The 21,157-nt window shown below is 50.7% G+C and overlaps 1 protein-coding gene and 1 long non-coding RNA gene across 2 annotated transcripts; both read right to left on the bottom strand.

Moving 5' to 3' along the window:
- Window positions 1-4,785: 4,785 nt before the first annotated feature.
- On the bottom strand, window positions 4,786-6,989 carry LOC144733858 (uncharacterized). Its single transcript, XR_013588443.1, has 3 exons — window positions 6,886-6,989; window positions 5,719-6,280; window positions 4,786-5,182 (listed from the first exon to the last, which is right to left on the bottom strand). It is a non-coding gene; the product is annotated as an uncharacterized LOC144733858 (long non-coding RNA).
- A 600-nt stretch (window positions 6,990-7,589) lies between these two features.
- On the bottom strand, window positions 7,590-17,708 carry LOC144733713 (glutamate--cysteine ligase catalytic subunit-like). The gene is made up of 5 exons (XM_078615740.1): window positions 17,613-17,708; window positions 16,932-17,006; window positions 16,698-16,814; window positions 7,908-8,206; window positions 7,590-7,722 (listed from the first exon to the last, which is right to left on the bottom strand). The coding sequence occupies exons 1-5, from the start codon at window positions 17,673-17,675 to the stop codon at window positions 7,590-7,592; spliced, it is 687 nt and encodes a 228-aa protein (XP_078471866.1). The 5' UTR covers window positions 17,676-17,708.
- Window positions 17,709-21,157: the final 3,449 nt, after the last annotated feature.

Genomic DNA, 21,157 nt, shown 5'->3' with positions numbered 1-21,157 from the left:
GGTGAGTGCAGGGAGCAAGGTGAGCATGGTAAACATTGTGAGTGTGGTGAGCATTGTGAGCGTTGCGAGTGTGGTGAGCGAGGTGATTGTTGCAAGTGTGGTGAGTGAGGTGATTGTTGCAAGTGTGGTGAGCGAGGTGATTGTTGCAAGTGTGGTGAGAGAGGTGATTGTTGCAAGTGTGGTGAGAGAGGTGATTGTTGCAAGTGTGGTGAGCGAGGTGATTGTTGCAAGTGTGGTGAGCGAGGTGATTGTTGCAAGTGTGGTGAGCGCGGTGATTGTTGCAAGTGTGGTGAGCGCGGTGATTGTTGCAAGTGTGGTGAGCGAGGTGATTGTTGCAAGTGTGGTGAGCGAGGTGATTGTTGCAAGTGTTGTGAGCGAGGTGATTGTTGCAAGTGTGGTGAGCGCGGTGATTGTTGCAAGTGTGGTGAGCGAGGTGATTGTTGCAAGTGTGGTGAGCGCGGTGATTGTTGCAAGTGTGGTGAGCGAGGTGATTGTTGCAAGTGTGGTGAGCGCGGTGATTGTTGCAAGTGTGGTGAGCGCGGTGATTGTTGCAAGTGTGGTGAGCGCGGGGAGCAAGGTGAGTGAGGAGAGTGTGAAAAGCATGGTGAGCATGGTAAGTGCGCTGAGCGTGGCGAGCGAGGTGAGCTAGCCAGTCTGGCAAGCGCCGTGGCTGAGCTCGTGCAAGGGGTCCGCGCCATGGCGGTGGGGCCACGAACGCGACAGGGCGTCACAATGCAGCATCAGGTCATAGTTGACGCGCTCCGAGATGACGCTGTCGTGTGCGTAGTCGGGGTGGCCGCTCACGAAGGCGCGAAGCCGCTGGGCCGTCGTTCCTAGCTCCCCTGGGGGAAACCAACGAGACGCGCAAGCGGTCGCCGCAGCGTCGTCAGCGGTAGCGGAGGAGGAGACGACGACCACCACCACTCCCATGCACGTAGCGGTGTGCGGAGTCTCTCGCGCACGTTAGGCGCCCGAGCTTGTCGCACCACGCAACCCGATCAGGATTCCTGAGCCCAGAGAGCGCTTGGATGGGCGACCACCGTGCACGCCGAGGCGTTACATGTTGCTGCGGTGCTACGTCGTCGGCAGCGGAAAGCAGTGTCCCCAAAATCAATTGTACAGTACAACGCTCCGGCTTCTATGCTCCTGGCCATCAACAATCTGCGGTCATCACCTCGGTTGCTTCCCCTCTTATGGCTGCCATTCCAACACCGGTCTCGTCTGTCGGCCATCATCCCCTGCACAGCCACGATGAGGATTGCACGAGATCAGGACTCATCATCGCTCGCACTTGGAGAAGGGGTGATGATCCGCTGGAGTGCACTCACCGGACGCACGCTTGCTGATGAGCTCCACCTCCATGTCTTCCAGGAAGCTGTTGACTATGGGGACGAGGCCCTGGAATACCCCCACCTGTGCTTGCACCAGAGGTGGGACAAAGTCATTGTTATGCAAGTCCAAGTCGAGTCGCAAGTCATCAAATTCATGACTCGAGTCTGACTCGAGTCCAAGTCACATGACTCGAGTCCACACCTCTGGCTTGCACAGCACACGACAGCACACATCACAGCTCACCGTAAATACCACAGCACTCCGCACACACCACAGCACACCGTAAACACTACAGCACACCGCACACATCATAGCACACTGCACACATTACAGCACACCGTAAATACCACAGCACTCCGCACACACCACAGCACTCCACACACATCACAGCACACCATAAACACTACTGCACACACCGCACACATCACAGAACATACCGCACACATCAAAGCACAGCCCACACATTACATACCGCACACACCATAGCACACCGTACACACCACACCCCACACCACAGCACACCACATTACAATTGATCACACTGCACCGCAGCACACCACGCCATGGCAGGCAGTGTCAGCTGCAGCCTTCAGTTTATCAGTGTTACTCTCACCAGGCTTGTCACGTCGATTTGTTGCATCAAAGGATGGCGACAAATGGCAATGACTTGGTGGAGGGCTGAATCCAGCAGTGTATTGATCATGGCTGATGATGATATGTGGGATGGATCCATGACTGAAGTGGTGAGCCAGTCTGCAGCACGGGAAGTGCAAGTGACTGGTTTGAGTGGAGCTGCATGCTTGAAGGCAGCTCACATGATCACTGGGAGACGAGCTCTAATCATAATGTACAACTGTCAATCCACCGCTTCGATGATGGCCTCCCCACGCAGTCATGGGGTTTTGACCATTCATCACATGCGTCAGCATGGGGTTTTCATGGGCACGGAGGGGGGGGGGGGGGTGCGTGGCGGAGTCTCCAGAACTGGTTCAGATTTCGCTCACCAACTGATGTTAGCCACAGCATGCCGACCACTATGCCACCGCGCAAAACGGTGAGCGAGACGTTATACAGCAGCGAATGTTGCGGTGCTCTGGACAGCCATGGCGGTGGATGGCAAAGGGTGAGCCTGATGCTGCAAGAGCCCACAGGGCCTGACACTATGAGGATGGCTGTGCGCCCTGCCCCGCCGGGTTGCCCACCTTGCCTTTGATGATGGTGTCAATGCTCATGAGGATCCCCACCTCGCCCTCGGACTCGGTGCCGTCTGCTGGGGGAGCGTCCACCTCTGGCCACAAAAAAATAGAAACCGCATGGCAATTTGACGTTCACGCGAGTTGGCGAGCGACAGTGAGCGAGGTTAAGCGCGTGTGTGATGCGCACAAAAATGCAGGGCAGGCTGGGGTGAAGGCTTGGGTTGCGAGGAGGTCCAGATTGTTGGCTTGGAGATCAGAGTGGCTGAGCCCGCACCGCTGCGATGAGTAGATGGTCTCAGCCCGGTCAACAATGATTGCTCAAAAATTACAAAATCCATGACGTAAAATTTGGTTCTGCACTTAACTTCGCCAAATTCCAGCTGTGAGACTTCAAATATCGCGTTGACTGCCATGCAACAAACATTGCTGTTGGCAGCGGGGCAAGTAGGAGAGTGCTGCCCCCTACCATGTGACATGGAGGTCATTTGCAGAAGGGATCTCAAAAATAGTTCCGGGATATTCACTTCTGTGTGCTATTGTCTAACACGGGGATGGGGGTTGGTCACTGCCATGTGAGATTTCTGAATGTATTCTTCATCTCGTGACTCGACACCGAGAGCACAATCAGAGTAAAGTTGTGAAAAAAAGACGTCTGATTTGTAATGGCTCGACTTGCCTGCTTGAATGTCCTTCCTGAAATAAAACATCTCCTCCAGCACCGCGTTCCTCTTCTGCGCCTTCCTGATGTTCTGATCTACCTGTGACAGAAGAGAATTGACGGTCAGGGACGTGCCAAACATTCAGGCGGCAACCTTTTGCACCAAAGGTGCTTGAGAGAAGCAATAAAAAGTAGCAAATTTTAAAAAATAACATTTGTAATGCGCTGCACAGTTTGTGTAAGATTGAGGGGCGCCGGAACCAGAGCCTGGTGCTAAAAAATTCCCAAGCTCTGAGGCCCAATACAGGGACTCCTCTACGTATGAACATTCGACTTACGAATTTTTGGAGATACGAACAGACCGAACAGTCGTAAATTCAACTGAAGCGCAATTGATATCAGTGGTGGCATCTACATCTGAACCTTATGGTGGGACCCCGGGGTCCCGAATAAACGGATTTTCAACCGTAACTAATTTGTTTTTGCCGACTCCGTCCCACCACACACAGAAACGCCGCAAACCACCTGGCATGGATCATTCTGTTGTCATGTCGTCTAAGCGCAGCGAGGACGAATGCGCAGAAGAAGCAAAACTTTGAAACTTTGATAAAAAATTACTTTGCAAAGCAGTTTATGCGAGAGCCAGGGGCTTATGGGACCCCGGAGTCGCGCCTATAGGTTCATCTGCAGAACATGAATAATCAGTGGCATCTACATCTGCAGAACTTAAAGAACCAGTGGCATCTACATCTGCAGAACCAGTGGCATCTACATCTGCAGAACATGAAGAAAACAGTGGCATCAACAACTACATGAGATACTTCAACTTTTGAACCCATTCCCCGAGTTTAGTGTACATGCCGTACAATGGGTTTGGAATCGACGGGAGTAAAGTTGGACTTAAGAACAAATCGATTTATGAACAGACCTTTGGAACCTAACTCGTTCGTAAGAGGAGTCACTGTATTTGGACGCTTAGGCCAACTCTATGAACGTGTGTTTGTACACGTGGGAGGAAAGCAGAGCACTCAGAAAACCCACTGTGTGTGAACGGAAGAGGGGGGTGGTTGCAGATGGAATACAGATGGCAATGAATCCACTTGCTGCACTGCCATACCCTAGCCTGAGCCAGGAGATGGCAACCTTGCAGCGCTAGCGGCACTGTGTGGGGAGCGGTGTGCGTAACGGAAACGTACCGTTATTCACAATGCTGACGTGAGTCGAAATTATGGGGTCATTATGAGAGGTGAAACGTTGACTGCAAAAACCGTCATCCTGATGTCACTGTTAACCGAGAGACTAACGTACAAGTTACATTTTGTGTGGAGGTTTTTTTGTTGTTTAAGCTATGGGAGGAAACCAGAGAACCCGGAGGAAACCCATGCAGAACAAAATCCACTCATAAAGGTACCCGAGTCGGCAAGAGAACCCAGGGCATTCTAACTCTGAGGCACAAGCTCTACCATTGTCATAGGCTATCCGTCACAATCGAGGATACTTGTCTTCCATATAAAAGTCGGATTATCTGTGGGCCCGAAGATGGCTGAAAAAATGGATCTGGGATTGAAAGATTCTGCCGCAGCTCAGGCACGTGTCTAGAATCAGTGAGTGGGTGGAACTAGGTTAGGAAGTCTGGCTGCAGCGTCGTGCTGTTTCAAACATTCCCGCAATTCCTCTTCCTGTTTCCGCTGAATTGTAATGTGACCTGGTCGAGCCTCGCCGCAATGCTCACACGTGCCCGAGTCGGGAATCGAACCCAGGCCATTCTTACTCTGAGGCACAAGCGCTACCACTTGCGCCAGCCTATATACAAGTGGATGGTTTGCAATGCGACCAGGATGAGCCTCCCGGCAGCGCTCGCATGGTCGGTGGGAGGGACGCGACTCCTTACCTTTGAGAGTGGCACGAGGAAGTTGAGACCATAGGAGAGGATGACGCGCGTGAGCAACACCACAAACACCACGTACGCCGCGTTCTCAAAGTCCGTGAGCTGCACCTGTGTAGGGGTTATTACGGGAGAAATGGCGGACGACAAACACAGGGGTGTCTGCACTCACACACACGGGTGGTCACACCGACGTCCGCATCCGTTATCCCCCACGCCCCCGGCCCTCTGAGGGGATCCCTATAAAAGGCGGGGAGCCAGAGAGCTCGAGGCAGTTCGACACGAAGCTGACCAGTGAAGATCGAAGACTCGGAGATTAGGCCCTGGGACTCCCCTGTCTCGCTGCCCTTGTCAGGGCCGAGCTGGGTAAGCCAGCGGCGCGGCCCAAGAGCTCCCGGACCTCTGCCCTTGTCAGGGCAAGGCCGGCTTAGCTGGTGCCGAGATCTGTGCTTGCCAGGGCCAGATCAGTCAGCCTCCCGTAGCCCATTAGAGGAGGACTGGGGAACAGGACAGAGGGCTTAATACTAGGGTGGATTTCCCATAGTACGGGTGAAGGGGCCGTTACCCCTTCAACTATTGTGCCTGTCACTGAGTTAATAAACAGAGTGTGCCTCAACTCCGACCTCGTCTCCTCGAACTTACTACACCTGCATCACACGCTGCCTGCTTCATCTGACCCACACTGCTCAACCACCACGATTGCATGTCACAGCACACTCACTCAGTCCTCCGCTCACTCACACGCTCATCCACTCACCACACTGCATGTGACAACAACAATAACACACTCGCCCACACACTCGCCCACACACTCATTCAACCACTCAATCGCCCACTCACCCGCTCACTCATTCACTCACTAACCACACTGCATGTAACAACAACAACAACACTCGCCCACCGACTCAATCGCTCACTCACTCATCCACTCACTTATTCACCCACTAACTCACTACACTGCGGGGTCAGAACGCTTCTGGTTCTGCTTCTTCGCATGCACTGCTCCATTTTGAAATTCCCTCCTCCCATCATCACCTCTTTTCCCAAGCCTCAGAGGCATCTCAGTATGACTTCACCTCAACGTATAATCTGCGTCGCCCTCTCAGAGAGGCTTACGTCCATCGGCCGGAACTCGACGCGCCACCCGATGTTGGTGTTCGGCGGTGGAGGCTTGAAGCGTAATGTCTGCCAGTTTGTGGACTGGATGCACTGCAATGCACATGCACACGGACACACGCACGCACACGGGGTGGGCGCTCCGGTCAGCGCCCACGATCACGGAAGACACGCGCCGATCCCTTGCGGGTGTTCTCCAGTCAGGCTATCACTTCTCACGGAATATTTTATGGGGTTACCGGTTAGGCAGGCACGCGACTGGTAGCACCGCAAGTGGGGAATTCGAGGGTTGGCAGGGTGGATCGGTATTAACACACTTTTATCTCAAAGCAGGAAGATGCCTGGGTTAGATTCCCGACTCGGGGACCTTTCAGCGTGGAAATTTTTGTGTCTGTTTTTCCTCCTGTTCTTTATGGGTCTCCTACGGGTTCTCCGGTTTCATCCCACAGCTTAAAAAAAATACACCATGCGATGCATCTGACGTTTGCCAAACAACATAAAATGCTGAAATTTACCTGCAAATTACTCAAACTAGCAGCACACAGAGGCAGCTGCAGCAATATCGCAACCCCCCCCCCCCCCGCTTATGCAAAAATTGGCGGCACCCTCCTGAAAAATATTTTTGGGACCTGGCGAGACCTTTATGGGTAAACAAGCAGAATAATAATATTCATAAAGTACACTGGCGGATGACTCACTTCAAAGTGGTAGGCCTCGTTCTCATCGTCGTCGGCATGGATCTTCTCGCAGAACAGCACGAGGGGGTCGCGGATGAAGAGGTGAGAAAAGTGCTGAGCGAGCAGCGAATGAGCCAGAGGCACGGCTCATGCACAAAGATACAAAGTTCCCCCCCGTGTGCCCTTGAACAGAGGCTGCTACGAGCAAGCGCTGTTAGAGAGCACCGATGACGGCTGGAACGGTATACGAGGGGAGTACGTGGCCAGCACATCCAACCGTCTTTGTCTCCCCAGTAGCGATGCTTACACACCACACCGGGTACTCATTTGAGGCTGAGTCGACCTAGGGGAGGCCCACGAACAGTTCAGTTAATCATCACAGGTCACCAGTTTCGTAGAGCAGCACGCGCTAACTGCTACACTACCTCTTCTCCACATGCACACACAGCTCATGCAAACACACATTGCATGTCACTAGAATAAGAAGAAAAACACATTGCATTGACAGCTTCATTAGGCGATAGCCAGAAATGGGGAAAATTCCTCCTGTTTTGGTCTTAATTGCTCCTGGAATTACCAGCGGAAAAATCACAGTACTCGAATTGTAAATGTTGTAGGGTTTACTCTCCAACACCCAACTGGTGTGCTGAACGAGTAACTAATTGGTATGTTTTGTTTAAGTGACAAACCTTACCGATTGCCTTGATATCCTCGATCTAACCAGTTTAAAAAGCGAAGAGGGGAGAGCTGGAGCAGATGGAGGTTGGGAACTGGGGGCCTGCAAGGGACACCAGCCAGTAGACGCACTCAGCCCAATCACAATCGACGTGACGTATCATGATTTCCTCGCCGGCATGCCTGTGGTCACGCAGCACCGAGTCACGTGCCCTCGACCAGTGAGAGCAGCAGATAGTTGCACCGGCACGGTAAGTCAAAAATCCTTTGGTGTTTCACAGTAAGCGCGATTAATCCATAACCCCAATAAACGGTCGGTGAAAGTGAAGGAGGGGAGAGGTGAGCATGGCGCGGGAGGTAATTGTTGCAGAGAGGTGAGCGCGACGGGGGAGGTGAGCACGGCAGGGGAGGTGAGTAAAGCAGGGGAGGTGAGAATGTTGGGGGAGGTGAGAATGTTGGGGGAGGTGAGCATGGTGGTGGAGGTGAGCCTGGCAGTGGAGGTGAGCATAGCAGGGAGAAATTCCGTGCCTGCATCCAGGAGCTGCAGGTGGACGTCCTCGTCCTTGGGCAGCTCCAGGTCATTGAACTGCGCTCCGCCGGGCGACAGGAAGCTGTCGATGGAGTCAAACCGCGACTTGGCGATTCGCCACTTGCACGTTGTCAGGGGCTGCAAAAAGGGAGATGCGCAGATTGACATTTTGATTGTGAAGATTCTCAGTGGTGCCAGCTCAACGCTGTCGCCTCATAGCAACGACAACCGAAGGCTGCAAAAACAAATGGCAATCAACCCGGTGCCTAGGGAACAACGCGTTATGATGTTTATTATTTAAAATGTCCAGAGCTAAATGTTCTCGATCCATAGTCACGCATTTTCGCGAGCACGTACATACTCCCCCTACAGAGTTAATTGCAACGCAGTGTTTAGCACCGACGAGTCACGAGATCTCAAGCGCTGTCCAGTGATCAGTTAACAGGCACGAACAAGGAAGCACAGCCAAATCAGGGCTTGAATTCAGCCAGGGGCTTGTCTGGGTTGGCGATCCAGAAGATGTTTCTGATCCCGGCATGCCCTTGCCTCCCCCAGGTTCCCAGAACATTGCTCCCTGGACAGAAGCTCTGCTTCACTCTGCTGTCCAGATATATAACTACCTCTTTGAACACATTATCAGCTAAATTACTGATTCTGGTCTTCTCGGCCTCCAAATGCCGAAAACACATGGTACATCATAAGACCTCCTTTGCCAGTAGCAAAATATAATAGTTTTTTTACCCTTTTATTTGGCACAAAACTGAAACCTTTTTACAAGGGATAATGTTTGCATTTGACCACAATACCTGTGGTCAAAATGCAAACAAAAACAGCACTCTAATAATGTATGCATTGTCCTTGAAATTGATTGGTCCACACCAGAGACGGTCTCATATGGTCTTCGACCAGATGACGCCAAAAGGCACACGTGCCTCTCTCTTACATCTCTCATGCTTACATGTCCTTTGGATTGCGCTCTCATGCCTTTGGATTGCACCGTTCTCCATTCTTAAAGTTACATGCTAATTTCTCACATTTACATCACTAGCCCTGTCCACTTCTTTATGACCCTTGGGCTACACCCATTTCAAACCTTTTGAAACAGTCTGCCTCAGCAGCAGATCATGCTTTCCCACCTGATGACGGACACTTGTGTTGCTCCCGAAACGTAGTGATTTATTTTATTTTATTAGAAGTAACCTATGTTACTTCACCGAAAGATCCAAAGAGTGTAGAAGTCTTAGGGCATGACTACGGGATGCAGACTATGTACCAGGACATCGGACAATGAAGATGAAGACCTCATCCCTCAAACAGCCCGGGGGATGGAAACCCCTGAGGTGCTGTCGGCGGAGCAGTGCACCGACCCGGCGCGCGACGGCTCACTACCATCGGGGAAGGAGCGCCGGATGGCATACTCCAGCCTTTCAGAGCTCCTGCAAGCCACGGCGTCCATCGTCATGGAGCTCCACCGCAAAGAAGCCAGCGGTTGACGGAGGTGCAGCGGAACCGCGTGGAAACAAAGCCTTCGCCGCCATTTCCCCCCAAGTGGGAACCTCTGTGGCGGAGCCCGCGCTTGCGGCTGCCATCTTGTCAGAAGAGCAGAGCGCAGAGCCCGCCAAATCCGAAGCTGCATCCAAATCGCCTGTGGAAATTCCATCTCTCCGGTGACGACTGCCCTTCGTGAAATAATTTACAACCGCCGGAGGGGACTGGGTGGCCGTCAAGCGGTGGTTCCTGATGAACACCGACTTAGCGGAGTGGACCGAGGTGGAGTCACTGATGACGACGCCCTGGCAGTGTTTCTCACCATCCCACCGTCAAAGAGGACCATGCTGACTCAAGCCTTTGACCAAATGGCAGCAATTTACAAGTCACCGTCGAACATGCACCACAAGTTCCCATCGACTTCCATAGCGCACTTTTGGTGCTAGTGAAGGCTGCCTTTCCGAGGATGGACCACAACGGAGTCGACTCGTTGGTCCTCAAGAGATTGCTGGCTTTGGCTAAGGACCTCAACATCGTCCTGCCGCCTGTAGACGACCATCTTTCGCCTATCAATGTTGCAAGATGCATCCAGGCTCAACAGCTCTTGCAATGGCACAAGGGGTTGGCGGGGTGTACCACGTCCTGTGAGGGGACGAATACACCTGAAGACGTAGAGCCCATCCCAGCCTGCACATTGACCCAGAGCGGAGGCGGGTGAGGGGACGGCATGGTGGGACGGGCGAAAGACCAGCGATGGCGGAAGACATCTCGTCCTGGGAGCGGGCTCGTCATGTACTACAGCTGTGGCCTGCTGGGGCATGTCTTGTAGGGCTGACGCGTGCCATGACGATGCCTCCCCGGACCACCACCATCATCTGCCCGACCGTCCTTTGCTCCACTGCACCCGAAGGCGAGTCACGACACATCCCACACTCGGCCCCTGAATCCGCCTCACCCATCTCTTTCGTTCAGTTTCCGTTCCGGTCGTGCGTCGGTGCAGGAGGATTCTGACTTCAATCGGGCCGACCGGCCGCTCCTACTGGGTCAGTGGTCAAAGCTGGCCAATTGAGTGGTGGCCGTGACTAAAGGTTCATCCGCTGTCATTTGATTGATAGAAGGGGTTGAAATTAGGATGCTCGTTGACACCAGTGTGTCAGCGACCATCATTTCAGAGTTGATTTATAATATCTTGACCCCTAATTGTTGTTCCTTATGCTCTGTCGAAGCTCTGTGCTTCGCCACAAACGGCAGCTCATTGGGAGAATAACAGCAGAGGTGTGCATTTCGGATGTCAAATTTATGGGGACCAGTTCTTGTTTCAACGTCCTTTGCTATTCCTTGCTTGATCGGGACTGATTTTCTGGGAAGGATGCCCCTGGAAATTTTGATTGACCAGGGGTGCCTGGAATTACCATCCGGCCGTTGAATAGCATTCTTGCCTTCTCCCACTCGCTTGTGCACAGCTAACGCTACCGTGCAAGCATTTGCATGTAGGATGGTTAAAATTCCCCCCGACACACAAATGTTGGTCCCCCTACGATTGCGAAAGCCACTAGACCAGGAAGCGACGGCGGGAGGAATTCTCTTGGGACCTACTAATGAAGCCAGTCGTGGATTGACGTTAGTAGGGGCTCAGATGTTGGTATCCAACGATCAGGAACCCTTCATTCAGGTTCATAACGCAGGGTTTAGACACGTTGTTTATCGAAGAAGATACCATGCTAGCTCATGCGTCACGAGCGCTTTATGAGGGAAGCATCGTTGGCAGTGTGAGTGCCACATCGAATACGCGGCCGCACCAAAGTCCTGATGAGGGGTGGATGGATACGCTTTGTTCGGAGAATACGGATTTGTCCAAGGTCCAGAGGGGGAAATTGAGGGCGCTTTTGCGCGAATTTTCAGATGTTTTTAGCTAAAGGGAAATTTGACATCGGCCGCACTACTCTTTTGAGTCATCACATTGATACGCGTAACGCTACTCCCATCCGGCAGAATCCCTACCGGTTGAGCCCTGAGGAAGAAGAACACGTTCGGCTGGTGGTTGACGAAATGTTAGCCACAAATATTATTTAATCATCCACCAGCCCATGGGGAGCCCCAATTGTAGTTGTTAAAAAGCAGGATGGTAGCTTGCGCTTTTGTGTTGACTTCCGTAAGGTTAATAAGGTCCCTGTTGCTGATGCGTACCTTCTACCTCGGATGGACGATTCACATTATGCTCTAGCAGGAACGCGGTTCTTTTCCACTCTTGATCTCCTATCCGGGTTTTGGCAGTTGCCGTTAGACAAAGCCTCTAAGCCCAAAACAGCCATTCATACACCACAAGACTTGTTTGAATTCAATCAGCTTCCGATGGGTCTTCATTCCACGCCGGCTATGTTCCAGCAATTTATGGAACTGGTTGTGGCTGGTCTCCAGCGGGACTCATGTGTGATATATCTCGATGATGTTATAGTTTTCAGCCGTACGTTTGACGAACACCTGGAACGGCTACGCACTGTCTTTCTCAAAATGCGTGTGGCCACCTCCAGAAATTGGTTCGGTATCTTGGCCACATAGTAAGTGAATCAGGTATTGTGATTGACCCAGACAAAACCGCGTGTGTTCGTATTTGCCCGACCCCCACGATGGTGGGGGAGGTGTGCAGTTTAATAGGATTCGCATCCTATTACCACTGCTTTTTAGTCAGGGCCACTACCATCACTAAACCTCTCCACTCCTTGATGGAAAAGGGTCATAAATTCTATTGGGGGGAGGAGGAGGCCGCATTTGTTGCGCTTCGGGGTGGCTTGGTGATCGCCCCTACCCTCTGCTTCCCTGACTTTTCCTTGCTGTTTTTCCTTGATACAGACGCTAGTAACACCAGAATTGGAGCTGTTCTGTCTCCAGATATCGATGGCATCGATAGGGTTGTCACATACGGAAGCAAAGAGCTGTCTCCGGCTGAACAACGGTACTGTGTCACACGCCGGAAACTGTTAGCTATTGTGGTTTACGTGCAACAGCATCGCCCCTATTTGTATGGTAGACGCTTTGAGGTGCACTTTGACCACGCAGTGCTACAATATGCGCTGCGTGTTGAACAGCCATCTGGCCAACTTTCACGTTGGTTGGAGGTCCTCCAGGACTATTCCTTAAATGTTACCTATTGCAAAGGCTCCTGACACACGAACACTGATGCCCTGTTGTGATTACCGGGTGCGCGTGTTTTTCGGGCTCCGGGCGCTGTAATTCACCCAACGAGTACTCGCCCTCTTCCCTTGCGGCAGCAGCCGAGGTTGTAACATCTGAAGTGGCCGCGGGTCCAGTGGCGCGTGACGCCGTCATTGGGTTGGACCAAGACGAATGGGGCGCCTCCAGGTTGAGGTAGCTTCCCTGCTTAAATTGTGACGCTGTGTCAGGGAGGCTGATGTGGGTGGGGATCGACGGGTGTCGCCTTTCTCATTCTTAGAGGCGGATTGCTCATGCATTGGGACAGAAGATTGTGCCGTTATAACATTGTTGTGCCCACTGACCTGCGGGGTAAGGTCATTTGGGTGGTACACGAGCACCTGTTGCACCTGGGTGTGCATAAGACGTTGGCCAACTTAAGCTGGACTTCTTCTACCCTAGCATGGCTGAGGATGTTACTAATTTGTTGAAAGGGTGTGTGCAGTGCATGGGGCGGAAACCGCTGGTGAAACCTTGTTGTCCACTATTGTAATCGATTCAGGTCTCCTGCGTAAATGAACTAGTTGCTCTGGACATCCCTGGTCCATTTCCCACTACCCCTCGTGGGACTAAGTATTTCCGAGTGGGAGTCGAGCATTTTTAACGATGGCCTATGACCTGGCAGCTCCCCAACCAGTCGGTGGCGACGATCACTGAGGCATTCCTCAATGGCTATGTAATGGACAAGGGTGCTCCCGAACGTCTTCTGACCGATCAGGGCAAAAATAAATTCTTAAAAATGGTTGCGCAAAGTGTGCGATTTGTTGGGAACAAAGAAAGTACGCACATCACCATACCACCCGCAGACGGAGGGCATGGTTGAGCGTCTGCACAGGATTCTGACCTCTACGTTGAGCCATCAGTCCTAGCTGCATATAGGATGGCTCCTCATGCATCCACCGGGAACTCACCGTTTTTTTAATGTACGGGAGAGAACACAACCCCCCGATTGATGTCCAGTTACAAGCCCTGCCCAAAAAGGCTAAATCTAAAATTTCTGATTCCGTGCGCTAAGCCTTCAAAAGCTTTCCGAAGTGCGGGAGGCTTCCAGGGAAAATTCCAATTCGCGTAAATTAGCAAATGAGCGACTGAGGGGTTCCCGTGCTTGGGCACATGAGTGGGCGCCTGGGGATAGAGCCTGGTTGCACTGTCCACAGGTAGTGATGGGTACGTCGCCCAAATGATTCAAACCCTGTGTGTATGACCCTACCCCACACTCACACACTCACAACGCATCGCCCTGCGTCTGCTTAACACAACAGTGTTGAACAAGAAGACAAACCACCAACATGCACATATCTGGAATAAGAAGAAGACTAATAATAAGAGTGCGTCAACTATTAGCTGATGATGAAGAACATTGATGACCATTGAGTTATGTGGATACGGTCGTTTAGAAGTATGTTAGTCGTTCTTTTTGTTAATTGCATCACTTACCAATGAATTCATTGATTAAACTAAACGTCTAGAAACCTATGTTATGAATCCACACACTCGCAGAGAGACTATTGTGTTGAAATCTTTATTTTGATCACAGAATCTTGCCTGCGAATTAATTGAAGCCTTAGCCAATTGATAAGCATTTGCGGAAGCAGGCACACTGCCACACACCATTATTCCAAGATATTTCGTTAATTACATAATCTTACCAATGAATTCATTGAGGCCTACTTTTGCCTTCGGGACATGTTTCTTTATTGCCGTTCGTTTGAATATCGTCACATTCATTTTAAAGGACTTTTTCCAACTGCCGTATATGCTCGTGTTACTCTCAGAAATGAATATATTGTTCTGTTACCCAATTTTACAAACGTAACCATTGAGGGTTAAATGTACGGATTAATGAGGAGAACATCTCCAGGTGTACTGTGTGGACAATTCCAAGCATAAAAGTTCGCATATTAGAGTGTTATGTTTTTGGTTAGAAATTTAAATTTCTTAACACAGAAGTGTCTGAATGGTGCCTTCCAAAGTTCATACGTAATAATCTTAATTATGAGAACTGTATCCTGCGGTGAGAATTGAATTTGGAGACCTGACATAAAAACACTAAGACACAATCAGTAAATGTTAAAGCAAGAATAATTGTATTATCCTGATTGATAATACAACCCTAGACAACGAAGCCGACCCTAATTTAGCATAATTACATCACACTTGTATAACTTCATACAATTCATTGTATTATCCCGATTGATAATACGACCCTAGACAACGAGGCAGAGCCTAATTATCATTACGACATGCATTAGCATGGTTCTATGCATTTGCATAGCTGATCACAATTAAATATTAACAATTAGCATAATATATGCACATACTTACATACATCAGCATGGTTTCTGATAATTACGCATTTTCCATTTTAATGTAATTTGTATTATTTTAATAAATTTTATAAATTGTTCAAGACCCGACACATACAACACCATCCACAAGTCTCCTGCCTGCTTCCGTGCCTGCTAAGCGTCCTGTCGGCGATCTGGCTGCCAGCGGTTGTTTGCGGCACCTCCTCGGCCATTACCTGCCCTTCCTCCCCATTTCCCCCATTTTCCTATCCACAATTATATACCGTCTGTGTTTTGTGACATGCCTTGCTAACTACAATTTAAAAAAAAATTATGTTTGTCTTGTGTCTGGCACTTTTGGGGAGCTAGATATAAATGTTGAGGTCTGCTGGCAACGAAAGGGCTTCAGGAGAGAGCTCATGCAGTCCTGTTATTCCTCCAATGAAGAGACGGAGACCACACTGGTCTATTATATGGTCCATCATTTGGGTTCACAGTTGCATTGCTTATTTAGTATTAGAGTTTATATTGTATTCTCCTAAACACATACAACTAATGCGCAAACACTTTTTACATACACAAAACTTTTTTGTATTGGTGTATATATATGTTATGTTTTTAAGAAAAGTTTTGTAATATGTATTCTTCCCCTGGGCAATGCTGGGTATTTACCGCGAGTGTCTTCTTTGGCTATTGTTCACAATTGCACCCAAAACAAAAATATCCAACTCATTACGTGCCACCTACTCGTCACCTGCCAGCAACTGGAAGATATTCAGTGACAGAACTTAAACCCTGATTGCAATACACGGCTTCATAGATGTCGTGCAGCCTGAAAAATAGTTGCAAAGGTCAAGAGGTCACCATGGCCAAACACCGTTGGTGCGACCACACCTCGCCATCGCTGCCTTCCCTCTGCCAGATCCTACAATCGTTTTATAGTCGACTGCCAATCCCCAAGGTCTGCTCAGTCAATGAGCGATTATAAAATTAAGTAGAAACATTCTTGGAAATGAGCCAGCGCCACTGAGGTTCTGGGTTTGAAGCCAGGTCTCAGCTGCCTGTGATTAAGTCTGTGTTCTCTAGTACAGTGAGGTAATTGTTTTAGCCAAGTCACCAATGTCTTGAACAAAAAAACCCCACGTTACATTTGGTTCTGCAGGAATTGGAAGCCAGATGGTCCCCCCTCATACAACACCTGGAAGTTCACAGGATGGAGGGTCAGCTGTGTTTCGGTTGTATCCCTCTCTCCCCTTAATTAAAAAAGTCACCTTTGGCTTATGCTGACGGTGTGTGTACACATGCGTTACAACGTGATGTGGCAGGTCTGTACATGACCTCAATAAAAATTAATAGAAAGAAAATGTTAAATTTGTTCTGCACTTAATTTGGCCATGAAAATAAAATGAAAATATCGGTGTTACTGCCGTGCGACGCACAAGTGAAAGAGCGCTGGATCTGATGGCACTGTGAAGAAGGGATCTCAGCGTTAGTTCTCTGATATTCGCTTTTGTGGTATCCAATCTCTTAAACGGGGGGGGGGGGGAGGAGGGTGTCGGAATCTCCAGCATGAAAGCAGATAGAGCGATCAGAAGGGGGGGCGATCGCATTTGGCGGGGTAAAAAAAATATTATTATCGTCACCTCGAGCCCTCTCTCCTGTCGCGTTCGGTCGTCATTTGCGGCAGAGGCGATGCTCCAGCGGCAGTCAACGTCCGACACGAGCCCCCGGTAGAAGGGGGCGGCGGCGCCAAGGGCCATCTGCAGGAGGGGCGAGCGCACAAAGTCAGATGGTACTCGCCAATGATGTAGGGAGCCAGCTGTACTCACTGACACAACGATGGGAAAGAGCAGTCAGCTGTACTCACTGCAACTCACCATGATGGGACATAGAGGAGCCAGCTGGTCGTAGATATGTCGCGCTTCTTCTATGTTTCTGGCCTGCAGTGTAACCTGTGAAGCAAAAGAGAAAGCTTCCGAAGCCGTATTGATCATTATCTCTCTCGCCTCTGTCTCCGTTTGCGCGAGAGTGAATAAAATCTGTTCACGGAACATATATTTCTCAATCGTTTTCGTGTCGTAAGCCAGTTTGTGGGATTTTGCAAAACCCGCTGTGGACATGAGTGGGACCCGAGAGGGTAGGCTTATCTAACTGGGGTGCCACAGTGGCTAGGAGATGTTACCTACTTTTCCTGGTGTACAGGAGATCGTGGGTTCGATCCTGACCCTGACGCCTATATATTTGGAGTTTGCATGTTCTCCGCATGGTGGCAATGGTTTTTCCTCCGGGTCCCCTGGTTTTTCCCCTCCACATTTAGAATCATCATCGCACGTACAGATTATTTGGCTGCTGCTATAAATTGCCACACGATAATGATGATAAGCCCACGTCGAGCTATCATTTGTGATAGTCAGGTCGCTTCTGAAAAAGAGCTACGTAGCTCAGTGGGCCTTGTTATCATGAAAACAATTTTCATGAGAAAAAATAGTCTAGTTTCAACTTGCTACACCGTTGTGAAATGCCTGACAATAGTTTAATAGTTTTTTTCTTAGCTCTACCTGCAGGCAGCAGTTTCCCGTGCCGAATCCCGTCGCGTCCATGTAAATGTGGTCAGCCTTCATCGCGATGGCCGCCTCCTCGTCACCGTGCGGGATTTGGTCGATGAATGGGGACGGAGTGTTTCTGTCCCTGAAGACTAGGGGGGTGGGGGAGGTAGACGAGGGGGGAAGCGAGGTTTGAAGCGCAGCATATACTCCTGTTGTTGTACGTTGCAGGTGAAAAGGAAAAAAATGGGGGAGGGGGTCGGCTGGTTTTAATGATACCCACTTGGTACGTTCACCATGACCTTCTCTCCTCGCCTCTCGCGGATGTTCCTCGTAATCGTACTGCGGGCGAGAGACGACAAAAAACGAAACCCGATGACGTTTCTGTGAATTTCAAATGAATGCAACGGCCCTCCGTAATGGTACCCCGCAACATCAACATTATCTGCCCCCTGACGTCAATCCCGGGGCACCACGGTGGCGAGATGTTAACTACATTTCCTGGTATACAGGAGGTCGTGGGTTCGATCCCTATGCTGCCACTTGTATATTTGGAATTGCATGTTGTCCCCTTGGTTGCGTGGAATTTTTCCGGGTCCTCTGGTTTTTCCCTCCACATTTAGAAACATGCGTTAAGAGTATTTGACTGCTATACATTTCCACACAATAAGAAACTTTGTTGAGCTATCATTTTTGGCCAGGTCGCTTCTGGAAAAGAGCTGCATAGCTCTGTGGGCCTTACCTGTTGAAAAAAAAATAGTTTATTTTAGTTTACTCCAAAGTACTCGTTTGAGGCTGAGTCGACCTAGGGGAGGCCGAGGACTGGTTCAGATCATCGTTATTCGTGTTGACTATGAGTGGGAATCTAACTCGGGCCACCGGGTTCAGTAGGGCAGCGCACTGACCGCTACTACACTATCCCTCCCCACACTGTCCAGATATCACGCACTCACTCATGTACTCACTCCACACACTCAAACACTCGCCACACACTCTCACTTGAAGCGCGGGTGGCAGGTGATAGCCTCGTCCGGCAAGAACACAGACGCAGATAGTCCATCTCGGTGCTGGGGCACACACTCAGGCTGATAGAAACCTGGGCAGCCGAGTCTGCATCAACAGGAGCCATGCACAGGCGAGTCAGCGGGTGAGCGAGGGCGCCCATACATCAATGCGGGCGAGCCAGCTATACGTGACATGCAGGCTGGCCCTCCCTGTTTGAACCGAAATCTTCACAGCGACCGGGTCGTACAGCAGCGTGGTCGTGAGATAAATGAGGGCAAATATTCCAGGCGGTGAATTCGGGCCCCCCACTCCCCCCCCCACACGTAGCATTCTGTGCCGGGCTTCTGGGAACATCTGGGCGGGCCTTGCGCTTTTTAATTCAGATAGAAAAGTAATTACTTTAAAACTGCTTGTTGTTGTGTTTAGTTTGTTGTCCTCCACACCCCCACCCTCCCCCTGCACACTGCGATTAGCCCGGTTGGCTACGTTCAGTACGAAAGAAGTTCAACATACATATGTAGCGACACAGCACTGACTGCTGCACAGCAGCTGCACCTGAACCGTATGGCAGGACTCCGGGGTCCAGAATAAACGGAAGTCAAAATCGGAATAAATTAAAAACGATTTTCGCGACTCCGTCCCATGGCGCACATAGACACCGCGACCCACCTCTGTTGTCATGTCGTCCAAGTGTAGTGAGTCCAACTGAGTCGCAGACGTTGTCCTGCTCCCAGGACAACGTCTGCGACACAACCTACACTTGGGTGTTGAATGCTCATCAAGCCATGCTATGGCAGAACTAGACACGATTCAACATCCCGGCCCGGACCACAAGCTGGGTCCCGGACCGCGTGGCCCGACCGTGGATCTTCATCACCAGCAACACAAAGAACCCCGAGCCCCTCACGGGGCCCCCGTTATATTGTCCTGGGCTGGGCCTAGCTCCACCCCTCGCCCCGCCCACCTTATAGATCTCTCGAGCTCTTTCCTGAAGGCTCCCCGAGAGCTATTTTAGACCACGTGCCCGCCCAGCGGCCCCCGTCCACCGGTGGCCCCCCTCCAATATCATCTAGTCACGTATCGGCAGGTCAACCAGCGTATCATGCCCCAACGTAACCCTGGCTGGCTGACGCTCCCTCTCGCTCCCTCACCGGGAGCCCACACCGCACACTGTACGTGGTGCCTCCGCGCTGACCAGCGCTCACCCAAGCCCCACTAGGGCTGCTACTACACCCAGTAAGCGGGCTACACATAATGCCAACACATTATCCGCCGTGGCTTCATAAGCCCGGCACCCCACAATGACAATCACAGTCACTACACAAGCACAGTGAGGACGAATGCGCAGAAGAAACAAACGTTTGAAACTTTGATTAGAGCATCATGTAGAGCTCGCAGTGGAGAGCGAGAGCTCTGGGCTGCTGGTTCTGGGAGTGCACTCGTCTCATCGTAGATGTCGTCATCACCGCCGTTGTCGCTGCCGCCTTTGCCCGATCATTGCGAGGCCGGACAGTAGTTTGCTTTCTCGGTCGACGCCGTAGGTGCAACGTGGACAGGGTCGTGTCTAGGCTGGGTCATACAGAAGTGTAGTCGTGAGAGAAAGAGGGGGCGGAGTTGGGGGCGTGAATGTAATGAAAGAAGGACGGTGCCTTCTGCGACTACCTCGTCTCCGGCTGAGTGTGTACACCGTACGCCACCCGCACACACACAAGCCTCAATAAGGGAGAAGAGATCTACGACACTACACATACATACAAAGGGGCTCAGCTTGCACGCAGGTGCCTACTTCTTCTCCTGAGAGGAGAGCGACGCCGACGACACTCCCTCTCACCTGGGGAAGGTGGTGAGGGAGCATATTGTCTCGTTCGAGCGCAGCCGAGCCAGCACGTCTCTCCGCCGCAGCCTCATGCTCGGCTCCACGCTGGCCAGCTCGGCCATGGAGCTTCCGTACGGCTGCACTGGGATACCCTCCAGCATGTAGCTGCCATACTCCAGGTGCCACCGCGATGGGTACCTGCCGCATGGGAGAGATATTACCATTATTATTATTATTATCGCGTTGCTTCATCCTGCTTGTTTGTGCACGCAAGGAAGTTTCACTGAGCCAAAATCACTCTCATTAAGTGGAGTCCTGCCATATTTTCATAGCAGCGTGGAGATGATTGATATGTATATTCTAATTCAGGCAATTTTGCGGGTATTGTTTTCTTCAAAATAGGCAAACTATTTTTTATTTTACCAGTTAAAGCCCATTGAGCTTTGTAGCTCTTTTCAGAAGCGACCTGGCCACAAATGATAGCTCAACGAAATAGGTTCTCGTGTGGACATGTATACTAGCCAAATACACTATAACCATGATGGTAAATGTGGAGGGAAAAAACGGAGCAGCTGGAGAAATATTCACGCCACCACAGGGAGACCATCACAAATTCAAAATATACAACGGGCGTCAAGGTCAGGATCTAACCCATGACCTCCTGCACACCAGACGAGGTAATTAACATCTCGCCACCATGGCGTACCCTTGGATGCTGGTGTACAACGGGCCTACTCCG

Source organism: Lampetra planeri, chromosome 48 (genome assembly GCF_965212315.1).
Source record: "Lampetra planeri chromosome 48, kcLamPlan1.2.h2, whole genome shotgun sequence".
Taxonomy (NCBI): domain Eukaryota; kingdom Metazoa; phylum Chordata; class Hyperoartia; order Petromyzontiformes; family Petromyzontidae; genus Lampetra; species Lampetra planeri.
This window is presented reverse-complemented; position numbering and strand designations above follow the sequence as displayed.

Excerpts from the sequence above, each read along its gene's own strand:
- LOC144733713 (XM_078615740.1), bottom strand. The coding sequence starts at position 17,675 with ATGAAGGCTGACCACATTTACATGGACGCGACGGGATTCGGCACGGGA. Across the intron at positions 17,007-17,612 it reads CGGGAAACTGCTGCCTGCAG|GTTACACTGCAGGCCAGAAA; the intron begins GTAGAGCTAAGA and ends TTTGCTTCACAG. Across the intron at positions 16,815-16,931 it reads CTCCTCTATGTCCCATCATG|ATGGCCCTTGGCGCCGCCGC; the intron begins GTGAGTTGCAGT and ends CCCCTCCTGCAG.